This window comes from Propithecus coquereli, unplaced genomic scaffold, assembly GCF_000956105.1.
Source record: "Propithecus coquereli isolate 6110/MARCELLA unplaced genomic scaffold, Pcoq_1.0 Scaffold587, whole genome shotgun sequence".
In the NCBI taxonomy this organism is placed as follows: Eukaryota; Metazoa; Chordata; class Mammalia; order Primates; family Indriidae; genus Propithecus; species Propithecus coquereli.
In genome coordinates, this window is record NW_012151807.1 from 272,161 (window position 1) to 296,240 (window position 24,080).

The 24,080-nt window shown below is 60.4% G+C and overlaps 1 protein-coding gene across 1 annotated transcript in view; it reads right to left on the reverse strand.

Annotated features, from left to right (window-relative positions):
* ITPR3 (inositol 1,4,5-trisphosphate receptor, type 3) overlaps positions 1-24,080 on the reverse strand; it is a 63,573-nt gene that overhangs the window by 18,906 nt on the left and 20,587 nt on the right. The window contains exons 3-27 of the mRNA XM_012658447.1: positions 19,502-19,623; positions 17,544-17,630; positions 16,837-16,995; positions 16,531-16,629; positions 16,093-16,176; positions 13,806-13,952; positions 13,543-13,638; positions 12,975-13,025; positions 12,659-12,801; positions 11,525-11,624; positions 11,290-11,450; positions 10,546-10,687; positions 8,993-9,154; positions 8,177-8,349; positions 7,535-7,654; positions 6,988-7,170; positions 5,837-6,088; positions 5,600-5,744; positions 5,120-5,261; positions 4,217-4,416; positions 3,051-3,180; positions 2,495-2,552; positions 1,262-1,427; positions 182-346; positions 27-101 (exon numbers count right to left, since the gene is read on the reverse strand). Of these exons, the coding sequence (XP_012513901.1) occupies positions 27-101; positions 182-346; positions 1,262-1,427; positions 2,495-2,552; positions 3,051-3,180; positions 4,217-4,416; positions 5,120-5,261; positions 5,600-5,744; positions 5,837-6,088; positions 6,988-7,170; positions 7,535-7,654; positions 8,177-8,349; positions 8,993-9,154; positions 10,546-10,687; positions 11,290-11,450; positions 11,525-11,624; positions 12,659-12,801; positions 12,975-13,025; positions 13,543-13,638; positions 13,806-13,952; positions 16,093-16,176; positions 16,531-16,629; positions 16,837-16,995; positions 17,544-17,630; positions 19,502-19,623 (3,362 nt within the window). The remainder of the gene's footprint in view (positions 1-26; positions 102-181; positions 347-1,261; positions 1,428-2,494; positions 2,553-3,050; positions 3,181-4,216; positions 4,417-5,119; positions 5,262-5,599; positions 5,745-5,836; positions 6,089-6,987; positions 7,171-7,534; positions 7,655-8,176; positions 8,350-8,992; positions 9,155-10,545; positions 10,688-11,289; positions 11,451-11,524; positions 11,625-12,658; positions 12,802-12,974; positions 13,026-13,542; positions 13,639-13,805; positions 13,953-16,092; positions 16,177-16,530; positions 16,630-16,836; positions 16,996-17,543; positions 17,631-19,501; positions 19,624-24,080) is intronic.

A 24,080-nucleotide genomic window follows, 5' to 3' on the forward strand; every position in this document is an offset into this window, starting at 1 on the left:
TGGCCCAGGGACCCTTGGCCACTCACGCCCTTGACGATCTGGTAGTTCTCGCTGCTCTTCTCCCCGGGTGGGTGCGGAAAGCCCTCCTCGTCCGTGGGCCGCTGGGAGCGCAGAACGGGTGGAGGTCAGCCAGGCCCAGCCCACACGGGAGTCCTGCCCCGGCTCCCTGCAGCCCGCTCACCTCCTTCTTGTCCTTGGCAGTGCCCGCCTCCACCTCCTCGCCCTTGCTGCTGCCCTTCTTGTCCACCCACAGCTCTGACTTCTCCACCATGGTCCGCAGCCGGTCCAGCTCCGACTTGATCACCTTGTAGTTCTCCACGTCCTGGGCTGAGATCAGCAGCTGCACCTGCAGGTAGAGGGTGCGCCCGGCTGGTGAGACGGCCCCCAGTCCGCTTGGAGAGCTTCCCTAGTCCAGGACTCCCACCGCCCCGGCTCACCCCACCACCACCTGTCCCTCTCCACCGAGCCAAATCCCACTCAGTGTTTATGGCCCTGCCATAAGCTCACCACCTCCAGGAAGCCTTCCCTGATGGCTATAGGCCTCCCTGCACTCCCTGCCCTGAGCTGCCACATCACCTGTCTTCAGTTACTCACTGACTAGTGTCACATACTTCTGTGGCCTGTCACTTGTTCACTCAGACCCCAAATGGGCAGGGCAAAGCACACTGGCCTCACTGAACACTGGCTGAAAAGGAACCTGACTTCTGAAGGCCTGGGCCCGCGTCTGCCACCGCCCTCACTCTGGGTCAGCGGGCACGGGAGGGAAAGCTCCCTGGGCCTCGACTTCTCCCCCCACATGGGAAGGCGTCGTAACCACACCGCCGGGGCTGCGGGAATCCCGTGAGATGGCGCAAGTCCGGTGCTCAGTGCCTGGTACGCAGCAAGCACTTACTTTTAAAGGCCAGCATGTACGTGTACAGGGATTTCACGGGGGGCTGTTGAGACTACGTGACATCAACGTAACAGGCACCTTAGTGAAGGCTGCCCGCGCTAGGCACGATTCAAAGCTCTCAACATAGGTGCATGTAATAGCGTTTGCAAACTGCAAAGTGCTGTCCACATCGTAAGAAATGGCAGGCACTGAGCCAGGCTGGAAGGAGGCAAAGGTGGCCAAGGCTCGGTCCTCGCCTTCAAGGAGCTCAGCGAGGCTGAAAACCCCAAATGTGCACCCAAGTTCCCCCCGTGAGCTGGGAGCTCATTAATCATCCCAGCACCCAGCACAGGCCTAACGCTCACTGCCAGTGCCAGGGAGTCCCGTCACCTGCTTGAAGGTGTGCATGGCCTCCTGGCGCTGGCTGAAGTGCTTGAAGAGCAGCTGCAGGGCACCCGAGACCAGCGGCGCGTAGTCATGCATGGTCAGGTGGATGAGCACGCGCAGGAACATGCGGCCGCCCTCGTCGTCCACCTCCAGCATGCTGCTCGTCTTCCTGGGGGCACAGGCTCGTGTGCACGCCTGGCTCAGCCCCTGCTGCCCAGGGGCGCGGGCACGAGCACACTCCCCGCCACCCATTCAGCACATGCAACGCCAGCCTTCTGAATTTGTTAAAATATTGACGCTTTCTCACCAGTCTGTGAACAGCCACTGCCTGAGCACCACCCCCGCGACCCCGAGTCTCCTGGGATCCCTCAGGGCTCCCCTTGCGTAAGCAACTGAAGCAGGGGCTCTCAGGACGGCCCCGCAGGCCCCACCGCCGCACCGACGCACGCAGAGCGGCCGGGTCCACGACCAGAGACGGAGAAACCGTCACGTCCTTATTTTTACCAACGTCGAACCAAAATGTAGCATTTCCTTCAGTGAGGAAGTATTAGGAGTGGTAACTGTGAGTTTGTCACCATGAAAATCACAGATGTTTTCACAGCACCTCAGAGTTGTTAACAGAAATCGTGAAATATCGTTTACGTTCCTCACTGCTTTGAAGCAACGCGCTAATTACACCCGCCGGGACGGCTTGTTATATAATGTGTTAATAGAGAGGCACATACATAACTGTCACTTCAAATTTGTTTTCCTCAATATTTTGATAACTGTACCTCAAAGCCATTGGTTTCCTTTGTAATTTTATGTGCTTTATTTTATGAATTTGAAATTGCTATTCCGAGAAGGGGTCCATGGGCTCTGCTAGACGCCAGGGACGAGCATGGCACCCAAATGACGACAGAGCTCCCGGTGAGCCCTCCCCACCCCACCTGTCAGGCCGAGGATCCCCACACCTCCTCCCCGCCATGGGACCAGGGACATCCGTGCAGCTCCTGACTCAAGTCCCCCTGTGCAGTTAAAAGCACAACCGCCCAGAGTGGGGGCAGGGGATGGCCAAGAGGGCCGGACCCAAGTAGCCCTGGAGCACGGGGCCTGGGCAGGCAGGGGAGGGTCAGCACGGGAAGCCAGACGAAGGTCTGAAGGTCTGCAGTGGGTGATAGACGGGGCAGGGCCAGCCCGCAGGAAACCCAGCCCAGCCCAACCCACACACAGCCCCCGGCTCCACCCTGGCCTCACCCCACTCCAAACATGGCCTCCGCCTGCTCCCCGATGCGGTCCAGGTTCATGTTGGCAGCTGTGGGAACAAGAGGGCAGATGGGGGAAGTGGTCAGTGCATGCCCAGGAAAGACGGGGAGCACGGGGAGAGCTCTGACCCCCACCCAGCACCAGCTGGGTAGCAGCCCCCCTCCCTGCCCCTCCCTGGGAGGAAGAGGAGGGTTGCTGGAACGGCACAAGCAGGACCAGAGCCATGGCAGCCCCACTGCCCTGTGGGGCAGGACATGGACAGAGGCACCAGCTGGCAGTCAGGAGACCGCGTCCTAGTCTGACTCAGCCTGTGATCTTGGGCAAGTCCCTGCTCCTCTGTGGGCCTCAGTTTCCCCATTTAGGAAGTGGAGGGAAGGGTCCCTGCCCTTCCCTATCACCATGGCAATTAAATGAGACGATGGAGGGAAAAGGCCTCTGCAGACCGGAGAGCAAGGCAGAGCAGGGGAGCCGGCTGCACCCCACTGCCGCCACCCAGCCAGTCACACAGCCGCAGCCTGAAGGCAGGGGGAGCAGGGCGGGGGCTCACTGGTGGAGTCGAAGGCGGGGGCCGTGCCGTCAGCCCCGCTGTCCTGCATGGGGAACACCTCCACGAACTCCTTCTTGAAGACAGACAGCAGGTAGGAGATGCGGTAATCCAGGCGGACGTTGAGGATGAACTGCAGAGGACGGGAGGGTGCGGTGAGCACTGCGGTCAGAGCCCCCTCCTGCTCCGGAAGGGGAGAGGGGGACCCCGAAGGGGCTCTGGCACTTGGAGAGGGTCCTCAGCACAGATGTCCAGGGAGGCCCCAGGACCCTCTCCCCAGCTCCTGCCGCAGCCGTGGGGGATGGTGCCTGCCCTCAGCATGGGGCAGCTTTGGAGCCCCCGCCCCAGCCCGCTCAGTCCCTCTCCCCCAGGCTGGACGCTGACAGGAAAGGAGATGACGCGCCCAGGCCCAGGCCACCCTTGTCCTATTCTGCTCAGCCAAACAGTCCCTGGGGCTCTCAGAGGGAGGGGAAACTGAGGAAGCCGGAGAAGCCATTGAGGGGTGGGGGTGAGGACACAGGGTCGGCAGACACCCTTCCTGGCCTCCGTCCTTGAGGCACAGAGCCCCTGGCCACCCGCAGGCCGCAGACATGGAGGCCCCCTCCCCGACCCCCCGGCCAGAGTGGGTCCCTGGCGGAGGTCACTGCATTACCCTTCCCGCCCTCTGCTGACAGCAAGGCAAAGCAGGAGTCCTCCACCCTCCTCGGGACCCTACGCGCCCCTCCCCGGTGCGGCGGGAGCATCTCGGCCGAGACCGGAGCAGGTGGCGGCATCGCCCTTGCGCAGGATAGGTCAGGTCCTCCCATCTCTAGCTCTGCTTCAGCCTCCCCGCGACCGCGAGACAGTCCCCCCCACGTTCCTCATCTGTAAAATGGGAGCCTGAGCTAGACTCCGGCACACATCAGACTCGCCTGCAGGGCTTGTCACAGCGGCCCGCGGGCCGCCTGCAGTGTTCCTGGCTCAGTAGGTCCGGGCTGGGGCCGAGAATGTGCACTTCTAACACGTTCCGGGTGGTGCTGACACTGCCGGCCCACGGACCACACTTTGAGAACCGCTGGGCTTGACACAGATCCCTTCGGAGTCTTCCAGCACCACACGCTGACATCTGAGGGGCTCGCGCTGCGGCCTTCGGCGCCGCCCTCCTCCCAGCCCCACGGCCCCGCACGCACCTGCAGGATCTCCAGGATCTTCAGCTTGGTCTCCATCACCACGATGTCTTCGTTCTCCTCAAACTTGCTCCTATCCAGCGGCTCAGCAGCGTCGGCACCAGCAGGCAGGCTGGGGGCACCGAAGACAGACTGCTTGCGGCTCAGCACCATGGTGGACATCATGTGCCCCACGCCCTGGATGGACCGCCGCACGTTCTTACCTGCGGAGCAGGGAGCGGGAGGGGGTTACCGAGGGCGCGTAGCAGGGCTGCCTGGTCTGACGGGGGAGGCAGTGAGTGCACACTGTGTCAGCTGCAGGACAAAGCCTTGCCAAGGAAAGGACAGGGCTAACCCAGGAAGGCTTCCTGGGGGAGGTGAGCTTTAAGCCAAATCTGGGAAAAGGAAGGCGGGCCAGGACAAAGGTGAGTTCTGTGGGGAGACGGGTGAGAATTCTCTGTGGGAAACCCTGAGAGTACTACAGAGCATGGGGGACTGAGGGACACTGTGGGAGGAGCCCTAAAAAGCAAGTGCCAGATTGTAGACATTCTAGTTTAGATGAGTTTGTGTGGCCTGGGGCTGTCTGTGAGGGCAGGGCTGCGGCTCACGCCTCAGACAGGCTGTGCCTCCCTCCCAGCTCACACCGGATGCGAGGGCTGTGTCTCCTCCCCGACTGTGGCTCCACGATGGCTGGGCTCTGTCTCCCCTCCTCCCTCACTACCTCCCCTCAAGACCAAGCAGTGCTGGACAGCAACTCTGCCAGACCCCGGGTCTCCACAGTGGCTGGTCCAGCCAAGGCTGCAGGGCATCGGGGTTCAAGACACCCCCTTGCAGCAGAGCCCTGAGGCAGGTTGCACAGGGGGCTGATCAGAGAGGTCGCTGAGGACCACAGGGCAGTGGGCGGCCCAGGCCGGGCAGAGGCCTCACCGCCTGGGTCCTCGTAGGCCTGCAGCATGGCTGGGGGCCCCTGCACGCAGTCGATGATGCCCAGCAGTGTGCGAGTGAGCCGCAGCAGCTCGCTGAAGCTGTAGAAGCCGAAGTAGATGAGATTGTGCGCCAGACTGACCACCTGCGGAGAGGGGGCGGGGCTGTGAGGGTGGGCGGGGCTGGTGCACGGGGCGTGGCTTTGGGGGGGGCCTGGACCAGAAACGTCATGGCAGGGTGGGGCCTCAGGAAAGGCGGGGCCCTGGACGGATAGGGTGAGTGGCCGGGGAGGGGCCACCGCACGGCCAGAATGGAGGCCTACCACTGGGAGAGCCCCAGCCCTCTATGCGGTCGCCTGTACTGGCTGGGGGCACGGAAGGAAGTGGGGTCATGGATACCACGACCCACCCCTGGGTGCGGCCTGAGGCCCGTGGGGGGCAAGCCAGAGCCCTCGGACCCAGTCCCCGCGCATCCCCCAGCCACCTCGAAGGTCAGCTTGTTCTTCTCCTCGTTGGCAAAGGGCACGGCCTCGCTGACCACGTTGTTGAGGTAGTCCTCCACGAACTCCATGGTGCTGGCAAACTTGTTCTTCTTGTCATCTCGGGAAGCGTTGAGGTTGGAATCATAGCTGCGGTGGAGGCGGAGAGGCATGAAAGCCCCGGCCGCCTGCCCGCCCAGCCTCTGCTCCAGCCCTGCCCGCCCACCCTCCAGCCCTCTCACTCCTTGATGGTGATGGCTGTGGGGATCTCAGTCCAGAGGCGGGCGAACTTGACAGGTGTGACCAGCTCCTGGGGGTCGCGGTCCACGTGCACGTGCAGCATCAGGTGGCAGAAGGAGGCGCGCAGGTCAAAGGGCAGCATCTCATCCGCCATGCACAGGAAGATCAGGTCCACACCCAGCTGCTGGGAGATCTCGTCGATGGCCAGGTACTGCCGGTCCAGGCACATGCGGGCAAAGAGCTTCAGCTGGTACCTGCGGGCAGGGAGGACGGTGAGAACACGGCGGGTGGGGCGGGAGGGATTAGGTTAGAGCACGAACGGCCACCGTAACAGTAAGAACACAATTCTGAGTTAGGTCAACAGAAAACCCATCGCTTCTCTCCCTCCATGCTAAGGAGGAAAAACACTTTCTGGCTCAGCCAGGACAGGTCTTTGCAGGAAGAGGGATGTCGCACAGATGAGGGGGAGGCAGGGAGCGGGACGGAGAGTGAGGTGAGAAGAGCCAGCCTCAGGCAGGGAGGCTGAGGGCAAGCCAGGAGAGAGGGGGCAGGAGGGGCAGAGATACAAAAACGAGGGGTGCAGGGAGCTCTGCTGTGCCCTGAGCCACGCCATGCCCTTTGCTGCCTCAGAGACCACTTTACCTCCCGAGGGCTCTGGAGCCAGACACCTGGGTGTGAACCGAGGCTCACCACTTAGGGCTGTGTAGCCTTGGGCAAGTGCCTTTACCTCTCTGTGCCTCCATTTCCCCAACTTTACAAGGGGGGCAATGATAGTACCTACTTCACAGGATTGCTGTGGGGCTCACATGGGTGACCGGGTGCAGTGTGTACAACCGTGCCTGGCACGCGGCAAGCATTTCAGAAGATCTAGTGTTATTAATAAAGGTATGTATGTCTGGAGACAGGCTGGGTTTCTCTGAAGCCTGGTTACTGTGCTGCGCCCGGCCTCAAGGCCACCGAGTGCTATCCGGGCCACACACTCACCCTCCTGGCATGAGGCGCGCAGCGAGGGAACGGAGGCAGGGACGCCTCTTCCCAAGGAGGCGGGAGCCCCACCTGAAGCCGGCAGAGCTCACCCGTCAGCAGGAACAGGCTGAGGCCTACTCAGAAGGCCCAAAGGGCCCCGGAAGGGGGAAGGGGCTGGGCCGGGCACCTGTAGTAGCTGAGCACGTTCTCGTCGTGGGCGTTGCCAGCCCGCGCCTCCTGGGCCAGCTGCCGCACGCTCTTCTCATGGTGCTCGTTATTCTTGTCCGTCCACGTGAGCCACACTTCCTCCTCTGAGTACTCGATGCTCAGGTACTCATGGGACTGGGCCATCTCCTTCACGGGCCGAAGCCTGCAGGCCAACGGCACCCGTCACAGGACGCCAGGCCCTCCCTGCACACGGCCAGGCACACAGGGCTCTCCCTGAGCGCTGCCTCCCACGGGGAAGGTGTTTCCACCCTGGGACCCAGACAGACCATGAGCACGTCAAATACGGGGTCCTCGGCTCATTCTCCTCTGTGCCCCCTCCCCCTCCCCCACGGTGCCAGGCACAGAACTGGGCATGGCAGACGCTGGGTTCGTATCTGCAGAGAGCAAGGGTGCCAGTTCCAGCCTAAACCCAGACAGGGCCCAGCTCTAAGGCAGCTGGGGGGCGGGGTAGGCTGGAGCCCAGGTGTGGGCCGCTGGGCTGTGGGCAGGGGTGGCGCAGTGCTCACTCGGTCTGGATGAGAATGTCGCTGTTCTTGGGGTCCAGCACACACTTGCAGATGAGCTCCTGGGTGACAGGGATGGCGATGTGGTTGGATACACACAGGTCAGACAGGTAGTCCAGGAACCTAGGGTGGTCACAGCAGGGTGTGGGAGGGGCTCAGAGGCTGGCTCTGTAGAGACGAAGCCCATCCTCCCCTTCCCCACCTGGCAGCACTGGTGCCCTGGAACCAGCTTACTGCTCCTGCTCCCTGCAAGGTTTGCAGGTGGCTGGGATGGGTTCCCAGCTTCCCAGGGAGGGACAACCCAAGGGCATCACCCTGGGACAGGGGAGAGGCTAGTCGGGGGCCCAGGGGTCAGGGGAAGGAGACACAAGGGCAGGGTGACATTCAAAGTGTTTAACAACTTGTTCAGCACGGGCACTGACTTTGCCACTGGAAAAGGGTCTTGGGGGCCTCCTACTACACCAGGAGTCACTCCTCTCGCTGCTAGAGTGGGCCAAATTTGGGAGGATCCCGGAGAAGGGCTGGGAAGAGCAGGGCCTCAGGGAGGTGGCAGTCTACCAACAGGTACAGAGGCATGCTGGTATTTTAACAACCAGCACCAGCAGACTTTCCGCCCTGGGCAGGGACGGGAGGGGGTGGGCGCACCTGGGCTCCCGGTTCTTCCGCACAAGGCTGACGAAGGTCTCCACCTCGGTCTTGGTGATGTGCTTCTCCAGGAGCTTGCGGTTGTTGTGCAGCAGCGCGGTGATCGTGTCCTCGGCCAGGATGTCATAGCCGATCTGGGACTGCATCATCCCAAACTGCTTGGCAATGTGCTCCTGGGGGACGGACGGGCCGAGGGTCACGGAGAGCCACAGGTGGGGCATGGGGACCCAGCTCTGCTCCAGAACAGTGCCCCAGACCCTAGCAGGGACCCACACAGGCAGAGGCCCCCACCCTAGAAAGGCGGGGGTCCAGGAGAGGAAGCCAGCACCGAGCAGAAGAGTGGCTTTGCGTTGTAGTATTTAGATCGTGGTCTGTCTGCCCTATAGAGTGACACCTCCACGAGGGCAGGGGCCTTGTCCTCCTGGCAGGACCAGCTACAGAGGTTGTGGAGCCCAGTACTAAAGTCTGTAGCAGGCCCCTGTTCAACACCAGCAGAGCACCGAACCCAGCACGAGGCCCTCGTGAGCACTGAGCCAGGGCGCGCGCCCATGAGGCTGGCCCTGCTGCCTGGTGCCCCACAGCACCCAGATCACGCGCCTGTGAGGCTGGCCCTGCTGCCTGGTGCCCCACAGCACCCAGATCGCGCGCCCGTGAGGCTGGCCCTGCTGCCCGGTGCCCCACAGCACCCAGATCGCGCGCCCGTGAGGCTGGCCCTGCTGCCCGGTGCCCCACAGCACCCAGGGCGTGCACCCGTGGAAGTTCGCAGTGAGGAGCAAACCACGAGCGAGCGAGCGCGTGCGCAGCAGCGCGGCCCACCTGGTTCTTGCGGTAGTCCTCCTGGGAGTGCCGCAGCACGCGGTAGCACAGGCGGAACATGTGCTGGTAGGGGGCGTTCTTCTGGTCCGACAGCTCCTCCAGCCGCACCAGCGGACCCTCACCCCCCTTGTCGCGGAATGGGGCCTTCAGAATGCCAAAGATCTGGGGGATCGCGGAGGGTGAGGAGGGATGCCCCCACACCTGCCTGCACCCCTAGTTCCCCAGCTGACCCTGCCCTAAAGCCACCTCTGACATCAAGGCCAAGCTGACTGTAAGCTGGACCACATCAGCCCCAACTCTAGCCCAGCTCCCTACTCCTGGCCAGAACCACAACCCCGACCTCAGTCCATCCCTCCCTGACATGGATTCTAACCCCGGCTCAGATCCGGGGCCGGCTCAGCAGCTGGGGAAGAGCAGAGGGTCCCTGCAGCCCAGGCGTCTGGGGCCCAGAGAAAAGGCAGGCCAGGCCACCGTGGCCAGAGCTTAAGCGGTAAGACTCAGGCCTGCCTCATCAACAAAACTAATATAATCACCAAAATACAAAAGATGGGTTTCGGGGTGGGGGGTGAAAAACTCTTCTGGAACAGAGACCCAAGAGAGAAAACAACCGAAAGGAATGAAAAAACCTTAGTTGGATCCTGGCTTAAAAATCAAGCTTTAAGGCCGGGCGTGGTGGCTCACGCTTGTAATCCTACCTCTCTGGGAGGCCGAGGCGGGCGGATTGTTTGAGCTCAGGAGTTCGAAACCAGCCTGAGCAAGAGCGAGACCCCCGTCTCTACTAAAATTAGAAAGAAATTAACTGGACAACTAAAAATACATAGAAAAAATTAGCCGGGCATGGTGGCGCATGCCTGTAGTCCCAGCTACTCGGGAGGCTGAGGCAGGAGGATCGCTTGAGCCCAGGAGTTTGAGGTTGCTGTGAGCTAGGCTGACGCCACGGCACTCTAGCCCGGGCAACACAGTGAGACTCTGCCTCAAAAAAAAAAAAAAAAAAAAATCAAGCTTTAAAAAGGCATTTCGGGAAAGGTAGGGAAATCTGATAGGGACCGGGTATTACCACTAGCTCTCTAGGTATGGCGACGGTGCTGTGGCTGTGTAGGACACTGTCCGTACTCTTGGGAGATGCACGCGGGAAAGTGTCAGGGTGAACAGCCTAGTTGGGTGGAAGGACGGAGGCTGGACCGTCACATCAAGCCAAACGGCAAAATGGAAACAGCTGAACTCAGATGGCAGATGCGCCATGTTCATTGGACTATTCTTTCAATACCTTCTCAATATTGGAAAATTCTCATAATAGAAGCTTAGAGAAAAATTTTTTTCGAAAAGCCAAGTTCTGAACCTGGCATGGTGCGTTCAGATCCTGTCCCCTCAGTAAAACAGGGATGACACTAATGGCACCTCCTCCAGGTGGTGGGGGTCGCATGAGTCGAAACAGGCAGGGTACTTGGGAAGTGCCTGGCACGTGGCCGTGCCCACAAACACCCATTTTTAAAAGGGGTGAGGAGAAGCCGCAGGGAGACCGCAGCGGGCCATCCCCGCTCGCGCACGAGCACCTGTTTGAGGATGTTCTGCTCCCTCATCAGCTTCTGCCGCTCCCGGTTGGGCTTGCTGACCATGATGTCCAGAACATTCTGCCCATTGTTGGGGACATCACTGACAAAGAACACCAGGTCCTCCAGCAGCTGGATGACGAACCTGGCCAAGGGGACACCGTGGGTGATGAGTGTGAGGCGCCCACACAGACACGCCCCATGGGCAACAGCCCTTCCCAAAGCAGGGCTTCCCTGAGGTCACTCACTGGCCCAAAGCACAAAGCCCACCATCAGCCTACAGCTTCTCTCCCCGGCTTTACCCTCAACTGCTCTCAAAACATTCCGGGCCCACACACCCTGGATTCTGAAGTGTCCCCAAGACAGAATCTCAGAATATTCCGATCGGGAAAGGAACCACAGGGCACGAGGTAGGGTGTTTGGTGTGGGTGGGGTCTGCATTTACATCCTGACTCTGCCACTTGCTAGCTGTGTGACCCTGGGCAAGTCTCTTAACCTCTCTGAGCCTCAGACCCATCATCAGTAAAGCAAGGACAGCGATGGCTCCATCATGGGGTTAGTCTGGGACTATGTGAGCAGTGAGGCAGGCACCCAACTCCAGGACAAATGCCCACCTCCATCGCCCCCACCCTGGCCCTGTCCCCTGTCTGCCTGGCCTCTGCTCTGTGACTCCTTTCTTGGTAAAACGCGGGCCCTGGGAGGGCATGATCACTCAGAAAACCTCGGTGGCGCGCCCCTGCAGCGCACCGGCGATCATTCTGGCTGATGAAGCCCTCGCTGAGTTTCTCCACAGCGCTAGCCAGCATGGAGCTGGCGTCGTTGGCGAAGTCCAGGTCTCGGATCTCGGACACGGGCACCGACACGATGGCAAAGGCCTCCTTGTCCTCCTTGGTGGGGCAGGTGCCCAGCTGCAGGGACAGGGGTCAGCAGGGCATCTGGGGAAAGCTGCCCCTGCCCCCGCCCCGCCCCGAGCGGGCCGCACCATGAGCCGGATGGGCCGCTCCTCGTCCACGTCGATGGGCACGCTGGTGCTCTGGATCCACGTGTTGGTGCAGAGGTGCCGCAGCCGCACGTACGAGTTCCTGCAGGGCGGAGGGTGGGGCTGCAGCAGTGCACCCTGGGTGCGACCCGCTGCCGCTGGTCCACCTCTCTGGCGCTGTCACATGCTCCGCCTTACTCCACGCCCTCAACGGCCGCGGCGGGGGCCGCTGGCGCCCCTCCAGGTGGGGGTCCTGAGGCCAGAGAGGGATGGCCCCAGCAAGCCCCGCGCCCCACTGTAACTGCCGCCCTCGCTCAGGCCCCGGCCTCGGCCACACTCCCCAAACCAAAGCTTGTTCGTAACTTGGAACCAAAATTCATCTGGTAAGTGAGGCTTTTTAGACTATTTATCCCGTTGAATGTCAAGATGCGTGCATTTCACAGAAACACATGCATTTCACAGAAATACTCGTGTCTTTGATTATGAAATGTCAGGTTACCTTTCTGAAATGAAAACGATCCAAATATCAAAATGCATCTGGCCCCAAGAGTTTTGGGGAAGGCCCATAATGGGCCTATAAAGTGACTCAGTTAATTCTCCCATCAGTCCCGTTCATAGTAAACTTGATATTCCCACTTTACAGATGAGAAGACTGAGGCAGAGTAACTGAGTAAGCTGCTAAAGTCTGGATTGACACTCTGGAAGTTTCTGGATGTTACGTACTAGAACCTCAGGGCTGGTGGGACAAAGTCGGGGAACCAGGCCTCCCCACCCAGTGCCTGGGTTCCCCGTGCTGCTGTGCCGTGGACAAACTTGTGCAGCCTGCACCTGAGCACCCAGACGGACTGGGGCAGGTGACCGATGAGCAACAGCGGAGCAAAGGTGTTTGATGACGCAGTGGGTGTGAGGCAGCACCCGGCGTGTGCAGGACCTGGTGCCGGGCACGTGCAAGCACGCAGTGGTGTCAGCTGCCGACGGATTACAGAGCTGGATCCCCAGAGGGGTGGGACCCGCAAGGACCCCAGAGGCCAAAGGACCTCAGGAGGTCAGAGGAGTGGCAGATTGGGAGAGTCCCAGAGACAGAGTGGCCCAGCCTGGGCACCCCGGCCAGCCCCCAGACACGTGGCGCGTACCCACCGGGGCACGAAGGAGTCGGTTTTCTGCAACGTGGTGGGGTCCAACTCAAAGAGAGAGGCAATGTCGTTGCCGTGGGGCACAGCCACCAGGCGGTACTTGATCTTCTCTCCAGCATTCCTGCGGCCTGCACGGCCCTGGGCACCCTGGGGTGAGGACCCCAAATCAGGCAGGGGCCCCTCCCTCCTCTCAGGCCCCTGAAACCACCTAGGATCCCACCTGAGGGACCTTGTCCCTCCAGCCTCCCTCCCAGGGTTTCAGGGCCTCCCCTGTCCCCGTCCACCCCCAGAGGGGCCCCTGGTCGCTCTTTGGTCCTCACCATTCCTGCTCCCTTGGGATCTGAGGAGTCACCTTTATAGCTGGGGTTCTCCTGGACAGAGATGCAAGATGGGGAGCTACTGGACGCCAAGCTGTACCCACGTGACCCCACCCTAAAACAAGGTCACCCACACAGGGCCCTGGGTCCAGGCGGGCAGCCCCCACTCTCCCAGGGGTGCCCCTCTAGCTCCAAAGCCCACGTCACTCTCAGAGGAGCCCTTCGTGGCCCTTCTCCATAGATCCACAGATGAACACACACACCCCCCAACACATACCAATGCCCCGACACACACAGCTGTGCGGTATGGACAGGCTGGGCATTCTGCCCACTGCTCTGTCCTCCATACCTAGAATAGCGCCTGGCACGTAGTAGGTGCACAGTAGTATTTATTGGGCTGATTTACAATCGTGCACTTATTTGATAACACGTGATAAATGAATGAATGCATGCAGATAAACCCAGGTCCACAGTCCCATGTCTACGTACGCAGATGTGCGACATGCTCCCGCACGCCCACGCGTGCACGCGCCCGGCCTGACCTCCCAGAACACCCTCTGCCACCGCTCACCTCGGCAGCCAGGTAGTTGCCGGTGGCCAGGTGCTTGAAGCGGTACAGGCCGTTCCAGTGGCCAGCTCCTCCGCGGCAGGGGTCGTGGTGGACCACCTGGGGGCACGCAGGAGTGAGGCGGGACAGGGAGGCTGGCCAGGTGGGTGCCTGGACCCTCCCTGGCCTCTTGGCTCCCAAAGGGCTCAGAGGAGAGGCCCCCACCCTCCAGGGTGCTGGGGAAGAGGGAGGGGTGGAGCCCGAGGTGCCGCAAGCAGGGCTCTGACCTCCACCTCCCAGAGGGCGTTGGAGCTGGTGGCCGAGGTGGCAGACTGGCGCAGCGTGGTGCGCAGGAACACCTGCAGCTTGCCCCTGTACTCGTCACATGTCAGGAACTTCTCCTGCTCTGCGTGGAACAGCCGCACCACGTCTCCCTGTGGGGGTGGGGGGTGGGCTCAGGACAGATAGGCGCCCGCTGGCTCCAGGGCCCTCCCATGCCCAGCCCCCCCTACCTCAGACACAGGCGGCGCTGGCAGCCCCCTTGCTCCTTCCAGAGCTGAGCCCACCAGAGGGGCCAGGCCAGGCACTCTGCCCACAGCCCTCGTCCCAGACCCTGGATCCAGAGCCCTCCCGGCCCTCCCTTGTCCGACCATCCCTTGACAGCCTCCCTCCCCTATCTGTACCTCTGGACAGCCTGCCGAGCCTCGAGTGGCCCATCTGCAGTCACCCTCTCTGTGGAGGAGGGGCCTCGCCTCTCCTCGGGCCCTTTCTGCCTGAACGGTGGCGGCTGTCACCCGCGTCTTTGCCCCCCGCTAAACTGCAGCAGCATAGAGGGCGTCTCCGTGGCTTTGGACACAGAGACCTAGTTTGGGTCCTGGCTCTGCTCTTAAAAGCTGTGTGACCTTGAACAAGCTCCTTAACATCTCTGCGCCTCAGTTACCTCTTCTGTAAAATGGGAGCACCGTGACCTCCCTGCAGAAACTGTGAGGATTATGACCTGTATAATGAAGTAACATGGCACACTTGCGTGCCAGCCACTGTGCACGGGCTTCACGAGAACCTTCCCACGCTACAAGATCCTCACACCCACCTCTGGGTAGATACATCACTATCCCCATTTAATGGGTGGAGGAGCTTGGGCCAGGGGAGGATGCCTCCTGCCAAGGGTCACGCATCCAGCGGCACATGGGACATGAGTCGCGCCTGGGTCCACGCCCTCGTCTCTCCACCACACTTCCTCCCACGGAGCCTGGCCCCACAGGCTCTCAGGGCACAGCTGCTGCTCCTACTATTGTCACTACGGCATCCTCCATCTTCCCTCCACTGAGCACAGCCCTAGACGCAGGACTCAGTGAGCGCCAGCGGAGCGAACGCAGGCGGGAATGCGGGCATGCGTGGGTGAGTGACGAGCAGAGATGGGGCAGGTCACTACGGAAGAACCCAGCGGTGTCTGCGCCCAGGCAGTGCAGCGTGAGGACACCATAGGGGTGGACTTTGCACGAGAAAGTCTTGCTTCTGAGTCGCCTGTCATCTGACCTCGGAGCTGTGACAGCTGCACCAGAAACCACTCTGGGTGGCACCACAGGGTTAGGCCCAAGTGATGCTTCGCTTTCTAAGTGCTGCGCAGATCCAGGGCGGAACGTGTCATCAGGGAAGGCTCCGGGGAGGGGCTGTGCGTGGGCTGGGCCTCGACTGATGTGTGAGTGATGCGTGATGCTCGGGTTTTAAGGGAGGGAGGGAGAAGTATTCTGGGCCAGGCATGGCGGAAACAGCCTGGGAGGTGGGAGGGATGAGGAGGGTGGGGACTGAGGCAGGGGAGGGGCGGGAGAGTCTAACAGCAGCCTGGCTGGGGAGGAGGGCGGGGAGGCCTCCTCAGGTGGCTGCTATCCCGCCTGTCGCCTGCCCCTCTAACAGTACCCCAGCCGGGTGTGCTGCCTGTTCCCCTCGCCAAGGAGCCCCCCCAAGCCCGCCCCTCCCACAGACCCCCTGTACCCCGCAGGCTCGTTCCATCCCCTGGAGCCCCACTCAAGACACCTCTGAACCCTCCCATCTCCCCCACATCTGGTTTTCAGGGTTTCTCAAAGGATCTCCCTGGCAGCCCCAGACAGCTCCCTCCACCCTCAGGTCCGGACCCTCCCCGGCGCCTCCTCCCAGCATGTCCGGGACCAGGCCACAGGCAACGGCACCAGACTCAGCCAGCGGGCAGCCTCGCTTCCTTGCCAAAGAGGCCACAGAGCAAAGGGCAGGGGCCTGACCTGGTCCAGGCAGCAGGAGTGGGGGGAGACTAGGTGATCTAAGGCTCTGCGCCCACCCAAGGTGGGGCGATGGGGACCCCCGTCCACTGACACCCCCTTAGCTAGACAGGAAACAGAGGCTGGAGAGGCTGAAGTGGGGTTTCTGGCCAGAGACAAGAAAAGAGGCCACCAGCTGGGGCCACGCGGTGGGGCCCTCAAGGGTGCAGAGCCAGGTTGGGGCAGGGCCTGGGGGCTGGGACACGGCAGGAAGCGGGAGAGGGACCCAGACCAGCAGGGGCTGGCTGCGCAGGGAGGCAGTGGTGGGGCTCCCAGTCCTTACTCCTTTCAACACCTCCTCCAGGTGGTCCCGGAACTGCATGAACAGGTTGATCTTCCAGCTGGTGTTGCAGTTCACAGAGTTGACCTGGGGAAGGGCGGAGGGACCCATGATGCCAGGCAGACCCCAGCTGCTGAGGAGGGGCCAGTATCGAGGGCCCGGACAGGGGAAGGGAAGAACCAGCCCAGCTACCACCACAGCACGAGGAGACGGGTCTTCTCCCAGCCAGGGCCCCCAGACCCCAGCCCCGCTTCCCTGGGGCTGCCAGCCTGTAGGGGGCGGGGGGCAGTGCTGGGAGATGGGCGCAGGGGCAGGGAGGCCCAGCGCATCCAGCAGGCCAAATGGGGCTAGAGGCAGAGCCCGTGGCAGGGAGGGGTGTCTACACCACCAGGGATGTGTGGACGGCCTCCACCGCAGGGCCAGCCCCACCCACCCACTCACCTCCTTGCAGCCAGCGTTGTCGCTGAGCTCATAATTGCTGGCATGCAGAGGCTGCCCCGCATTGACAGGATTCAGGATCACCTTGTCCCCCACGACCACCTACGGCACACAGGCAGAGCAGTGAGGGTGGAAAGGGCAGGGCACCTCCTCTTGCCAGGCCTTCGGCCTCTCTGTGGGTCTCAGTCTGCCCTTCTGAGAAATGGGCAATCCTCATGCAGTCTCCACATCAGAGACACTATGGGAGCCCCTCTGGAGTTGGGACCCGCCCCTTCCACCAGGCCCCTCCAGCCCCGGCCCTGTCCTCACATTGTCCCCGTTGCTCCGCAGCTTCCAGAAGGGCTGGATGAAGAGCCAGGAGCCCTCGTTGCCCGTGGCATCCAGCGTGACCCGCATGGCATTCTTCTCCAGCAAGGCCGGCAGCCGCTTGTTCACTGTCAGGTACTTGTTGCTCTTCATGTGCAGGAGCTGGGGGTGGGTGGGGCAGGGGTGAGGTCACCAGGCCCGGGGACAGCCCATCGGGGGCTGCGGGAGGGACCCACTGGGCCCTTGGTCACATCCCTGCTGCACATACAGTGTCGGACACACTGTCCCAAACACACAGACTGAGACAGACATAGACACACACTCAAATGGGCACACCCTGCCGGGCAGCCAAGTGACCACAAAACAGAAGCTGTTTCAGACACTTTACCTGTATCAACTCATGTAATTTTACAATAATCCCCAGAGGGAAACACTGCAACTAAGTGACTTGCCTGAAGTCACACTACTGAGGAGCAGCAGGGCCCAGATTTGAACCCAGAGAGTGCGGCCCCAGACTCTGCTGGTGACCACTGGCACGGCTACGCAGGCCACACAGCAACGGACACACACAGGCCCAGACGCACAGGCCACCCACGGCAGCCACCTCTTCACCGGGGACACCGCGCAGAAGCAGCGTCTGCTGGCGCCCTTCCCCAGCGCCAGCCAGCCTCTGCCGGGGAGGCCGCGGGAGGGACGCAGGCCGGGCTCACCTGGATCACGCTGCCGTACTTGACGACATCCCCGTGCACCTTCTTGTTCTCCGTGTCATTTTGCTTCTGTTCCATCTGGGCCGCGTGCTGGGCAGACACACACGGAAGTGAGGGGTGGGCTTGGGAGCTCTCCTGAAGGGAGATATCCCCCATCTCCGTGCACCCGCGCGCGTGTACACAAACGCATGCACACTTGCCCTGGACTCCAGGACCCCTTGGAACCCCATCCCAGCTCCTGGCGCTGCCCCCAGAGCGACTCTCAGAGGCCATCTAGCCATGGCCTCCCCTATCAGTGTGGGCCTGAGGCTCAGAGTGCAGAGGGACAGCACACACAGCCCAGGGAGCCGAGCCCCACCTCCCCTGGAGGGGCGTGCCAGCAGGACCTTAAGCCCCCCTGCCCCGACACCCCAGCAACCTAAAGCTGGGCCTCGCCACCCCCCACCACAGGCCGCCTGCCAGGGCGGTACTTGGTGACATTGCCTGGCTCCCTCCTTCACCCCCACTCCTCTGTGACCCTCTCTCCGCAAACTGTGTGCACACCCGGCCCACGGCCTGCAGGGAGCCTTCCCTGACTGGTCATATCCAACTCCGATGGATCCATCTCTGGTGGCCTCAAGGATTTGGTTTGTATCCATCAGCGACATTTTTTTAGACACTGTCTCCTGTTAGACTGGAAGCTGCCTGAGGGTAGGCGCTCTGTCTCCTCCATCAGGTTGGGGGTTCTCTGAGGGCAGAGGCTGTGTCTCCTCCATCAGATTAGGGACTCCTGGAGGGCAAGGGCCCTGTCTCCCCACTCAGACTGCCACTCTCTGAGGGCAGCGGCCCCTCTGCCCTTCCCTCCCCCTCAGTCCTGTTATTGGGACCGGAGTGAGGGTCGCAGCTGGGGAGCCTTGCCGTGGACCATGTGGCCTTCCCCAAAGCAACACTGTGTGGCTGTGTGACCACACGTGGTTCTGAGTATGTGGCTCTGCACGTGGGAATGCCCTAGACCCGGCCAGGTCCCCAGCCCGCACTCGGCCTGTGGGCAGCAGGAGGTAGGCCCGGGGCAGCGCCCGCCCCAGCGAGAGAGACAAGGTTACGTACAGCAGTGCTCGGGCCGCCTGCCTCAGCCCCCTTTCCAGCCCAGTTCACAGCTACGGGGCGGGGCCCGCCTGCCGCCATCTGGACCCCGCTCCTCAGGGCAGGGGGCTCAGGGGAAGGGGACAGAGGGAAGCACGGTCTGCATGGCAAGGGGCGGGCGCCAGGGCCGAGGAAGGGTCTCAGTAGCGGGCTGCAAAGTTGCTGACCACAGCCGCAGCCTCCCACTCTCTTTTCCATCGGGACCGGGCTTAGGACCCCGATCCCCGTCCAGAGGAGCCTGCCCAGATGTGAACAGAACCACTGCCCACAAGAGCCCATGAACAACCCCCAAGCCCTAGCACCATGACACGACCGACATGGCTGAGCGAGCCAGGGTGAGTCAGAGACCTAGCAGCCATCTAGGCTCTACCGCAAATTCCCAGGATGACCACGGACAGGCCAGGCCCATCCGAGGGCCCAGGCTCCAGCTCTATAGAACAAGCGGAGAGGTTAAGACTAGATGCAGGGATCTCCAGTGGGGCTCTCTGGAGCCAATGGGAACTCCACGTACAGCTGTACAGGTTGTTCACTGCACTATGGTGTCAATATTTCACTCACTGAGGCATATGCCCCGGCATAGGGCTGTGCCAGCCTGGAGGAAGGGGTACCTTCTTCTAATTGGCACAAAGAAGTTACACAGACTAGTGGGTCACTGTGAGGACACCCTACTTCCCCTCCTCCCCTTATTCACAGCAGCTCACACCAGTCTCATGCATATCGGGGTTTTAAAAACCATTCAGCTCAGACACAGGGCCCCGACTGGCTCTGACAAGCAGTGGCCCCGCGTGCGTGCCCAGGTCCACACAGACAGATGCACGCCTGTGCACGCACGCACACACCTGCAGCTTCTGCAGCAAGACCACGTCCGCGATCTTCTCCTTGTCCTGCTTGGTCTGCTTGGCCTTCCAGTACTGCTTCTGGGCCGAGTAGCGGTTCATGGGGCACACCTTGAAGAGGCAGTCTGTGGTGGGCAGGCAGGGGGAGCCGTCTGTCTGGGGCTCAGGGCCTTCCTTGGAAAAAGCCCAGCCCGCAGCTCTGCTCTCCCAACCCCTCCCCACCCTCCTGCCCCTCTGTGGGTAGAAAGCAAGTGGTTGGAGGAGGCACATGGAATTTGGAGCATCCTGGATTATGCTGAGCAGGGGGAGTCCCAGGGCAGGTTTGAGAGCAGGGATCTCACCTGGGGTGGGCAGGTGCCCCCTTCCCCACAGGGGATCTGCCAGAGGCTCCTGGAGCCTCACCCCTGTGTCTGCGGCCAGCTTCCGTGGGTACTGGCAGCTCACAGCTCACACCTGCACCCGTCTTTGGCAGACAGAAACCATCCTGCCCACAGTGCCTGGGCAAATACACAGCCCTCCTCCCCAGGGCAGCCCCCATCCAGCGGTGACACAGGCACAGAACCGCCAGCCTCTGGAGGGGACTGTCCGAGAGGCAGCACGGGCTCCCCAGGCCCCAGCTCCACATCCTCATCCTCGCTCGGCTTCTCCCCCTGCCTGCCCGAGGGCGGACACGCTCCCTCTCTCTCCTCTCCTGAACCCTTCCTCAGTGATTCACCCATCTTGGACTCTGCTCTAGGGAACCCGACCTAAGACAGGGCAAAGCAAAATTCCAGAAACATGTTCAGTATTACAGGTTTTATTTTGGCAGGTGGACAAAGCAACTATCATTTTCCTAAGTCCAAACTCCAGAAAGGGTGTCCGACTTCTCTGCTCATCCGAAGGAGGCACGAGCTGGACAATCCGATTCTGAAGTGTGGGGGAGGATTCTGGGTGCTGGGGAAGTGCTGGCGCGGGCCTGTCTGACGGCGGCCTGGGCAGGGGGTTGGCCTCAGTGACCCTGAGATCCCTCTCATGTGCCACTGCATGGGTCCCCGACGGTACCGTGCTCCAGTAGCTCGGGGCACAGGACACTGTGCCGGGAGGCGGAGGGGGATTGGGGGATCCCAGAGACATAGCCCCCTCCTTCAGGCCCTTCCCTGTCCCCTCTAAGAAGAAGGCTGTGTCTCTCTGGTCAGAGCTGGCCATCTGCGCCTGGGGAACCAAAGCAAAACTAGATTTCCCATGTAGCCCACGAGGACACAGAGGCCCTCTGAGGCCACCGGGAGTAGAAACTGGGAGAGCCAAAGGTCAGGGAAGGCAGAACTTCCTTGAAGGGAGAGGAAAATACGGCAATTCCATAAGGAGATGGAGCCACCCAGCGCTGCCCACCCTGGCACCACCGGCATGCGTGGGCGTCACTCCTGGCAATGAGCATTCATCTGTTGGAGAGAGTACTTCTTCACAGGTTCTGCTCAGCCCTCAAAACCCGCTGGCACCGGCTCCTAGAGTCCCCCCAGTGCCCTGTCACCATGTGGATCTCACTGCCGTGTTAGAGGCGGGCGGTGCCAGCAGGGTGGTGGGGAGTGGGGCCACGCCAGGGGTGTTTTGGAAATTGGAGGGGACTGGGGATGGGATTTTAGTTGTACCATCAATTGTCACAGCTGGCACTAGTGGGCAGGACAGGGGTGCTGGACACCTGCACTGCAAGGCTGCCCGGCGTGACACCTGACTGCAAACGTCCTGCCTCGCGCACTCCAGGGCGGCCGCCTGTGGGCAGCTCGCTGGGCCCACAGTCAGACACAGAAACACAAATAGTTTGGGCATGCATTTAGCAAGCACCGAATTTTCTACAAATACAACGCCAATATAACCCCAGGGAAGATTTGTGCTCTTCGAACGTAACCAGGAGGTTTTTGCTGTTTCAGAAAACACATCACTCACGGTCACACCAACGGGGTACGCTTGTGGCTGCCATGTTCATGATTTAAAGGCGAGCGTTTGCTTCATTGGGTCTTCTAGTGGTGCCCAACATTTACTTCTAAAATATATATTATTTTATTAAAAATCGTTTTCCTTTTTTTTCTCTTTTTTTGTCACACCTAGGACATTATACCAGCCGTATTCCCTCCCCGTGGCTCCAGGCCCACTCAGACCCTGGCTCTGGACCGCCACCATTTTGTATTATGTAAACATGCATGTGGATAGATTGTTTTATTTATGAATTCTACTTCATGTTTTTTGCTGCCATCCCCAGACTCCGGGGCAGGCAGGCGGCCCAGCCCCATTGCACTCACCACTGCTTCCCCGCCCTAACCTGGGGCTCCACAAATGTCTGCTGGCCAAACGCATAAATCCAGAGAGGACTCCTTCATGGATGAGGAGGGGGTTTTGGTTTAGCCTTGAGGGGAGGAAGAGGGGCGAGGCACCGCAGCTGGGGGAAGGCAGAGGAGGAAAGGACATACGGCAAGTCTGGGGACAGGCCCCCTGGCAGGGACGGGGAGCCAGTACGGGGGAAAGGGGCCAGGCAAGGGGCTGGGGAGCTGGGACTGGTGGGCGTGAGAGGCCCAGGGTCCTGGGAGAGCGGCCTGGACAGGGCCCTGAGGGCAGTGGGACCAGGAGCCTGCTGGCTTTGGGGATCCTCAGCTACTTGGTCTCCATATGGCCCAAGATCCCACCCTAATCCAGAAGGGAGAAAAGGAGGAGACAGTTGCTGCCCCACGTTGCCCTAGAGCAGGGCTCTCAAGCTGTTTTGACCTTGGCCACCTAAGAAATACATCCTAGATCACCATTTCACGGAACGACAGGGGGACTCCCGGTCCCTAAGCATGGCGGGCAGGCTCTGGGTCTGAAAGGGCTGAGAACTAACAGGTTAGAATCTATTCTGGGCCAACTGAACCAGAAAACAACTAAAACAACCAGATTTTTAAAATGTATGTTATTTCCAGACATCTTAAAGAACTGACAAGATACTGAGGAATCGCCCTGCTAGCAGAGAAGGTGAAAAGAGAAACGAGGCAGTATATTACCAAAACGCTCAAGCTGCTTTTGCCCCGAGGCTATTTGCTGATTCCAGGAAACATGAACTTTTATTTTTGACAGCTTTGCCAGGTGGAAGGGTCCCCATCCAAGCTGAGACCCACAGAAGGTGGCAGGTCTAACAGGAGACAGGGACCCTAAGGGGACATACTCTCAGGCAAGGGCCACGCGCAGAGTAGAACACTCCTACCAGCAACTGAAAGCCCAGCTGGAATCCCCCGGATGGCTCAAGAACCCCCAAACTCGAGCTGGGCTTTAGGTGGTCTTGACTCGGTGATGCCCCCAAGAGTCTGGCAGTGGGAGAGGCAGGCCTTCTCTGGAGGAAGGTACCTTCATCCTAGACTCACTCCAAATTTTTCAAACGCAGTGACCAGTATATAGTCAAAGCTAACAGGAACCCTTGGGAACTAGACACCAGGAGGGAGAACAAGCCCACAAGACAGATGCTAGAAACAGACGTGCAGAGACTTCAGACACAGACACCATCTGTAAAACAGATACGCCCTCTCTGCTTCGATCAATAAAAGAAACGCTTGAAGATCCCTGCAGAGAACAAGAAACTATAAAAAGTAATAGAGCAGACTAAAAAAGAACCACATGGAATTTCTAGAAATAAAAAAGCTTCAATAACCAAAATTTAAAACTCACTGGACAAATGTAACAGGAGAATGGCCAGAGCTGAAGAAGATGAAACAGTGACACCCTTCCTATGGTTGATGCATTCTAATTCTATTCCATCCAATCCTTCAAATGATGCTCGCGCCCCATTCGCGTGACTGTGCCGCCCAAGGCTGGGTCGGAGCCTGTGTTTGCTGACACACGTCGCCCCGGAGCACCCACAGGAGAGCAGTGGAGCCGGACATGAGCCCTCCCTGCTCCCAACTGCTCTGTGTCGTTCTTGGAAACACTACCTGGAACTTGTCAGACTCATCCTTCTCTCTCACGCAGATCCTCGCTTAGAGCCTTACCCCACACGACACCTGTCAGAAGATGCTCACCGAATACATAAGCAAATGAGTAAATGGCCTGGGCCCCATCCCCACGCACATCTATCTCTACGCTTGTACTGTGCCGCGCTCTTTGCCCAGAGGCAGCCCTGTCGGAACTCCAGAAGGGCCCAGAGCCTTCCTCTCACCAAACCACAGGCAGAAGGGCAGAGAGGAGGAAAGGTGGACGGGGAGCCGGGACACGGCCCACGCAGGAGCAGCAGCATCATAGGCCTAGAGGAAAGGCGGAGGGTCCAGGTTTCCCACAATAAGCGCTGTGTGTCCCAGGGGGGCGTGTACCTGTGGGTGAGGGGGCGCAGGGCTGGTGAGGCTGCAGACGAGAGGCTATTCATTAACTAAATAAAGTCAGTGGGGCCAGGCGTGGTGGCTCATGGCTGTAAATCGCAGCACTTTGGGAAGCCAAGGTGACAGAATGGCTTGAGGCCAAGAGTTCCAGACCAGCCTGGACAACATATCAAGACCCTGTCTCTACAAAAAATTTTTTTAATTAGCCAGGCATGGCGGCGTGCACCTGTAGTCCTAGTTACTTGGAAGACTGAAATGGAAGATTGCTTGAAACT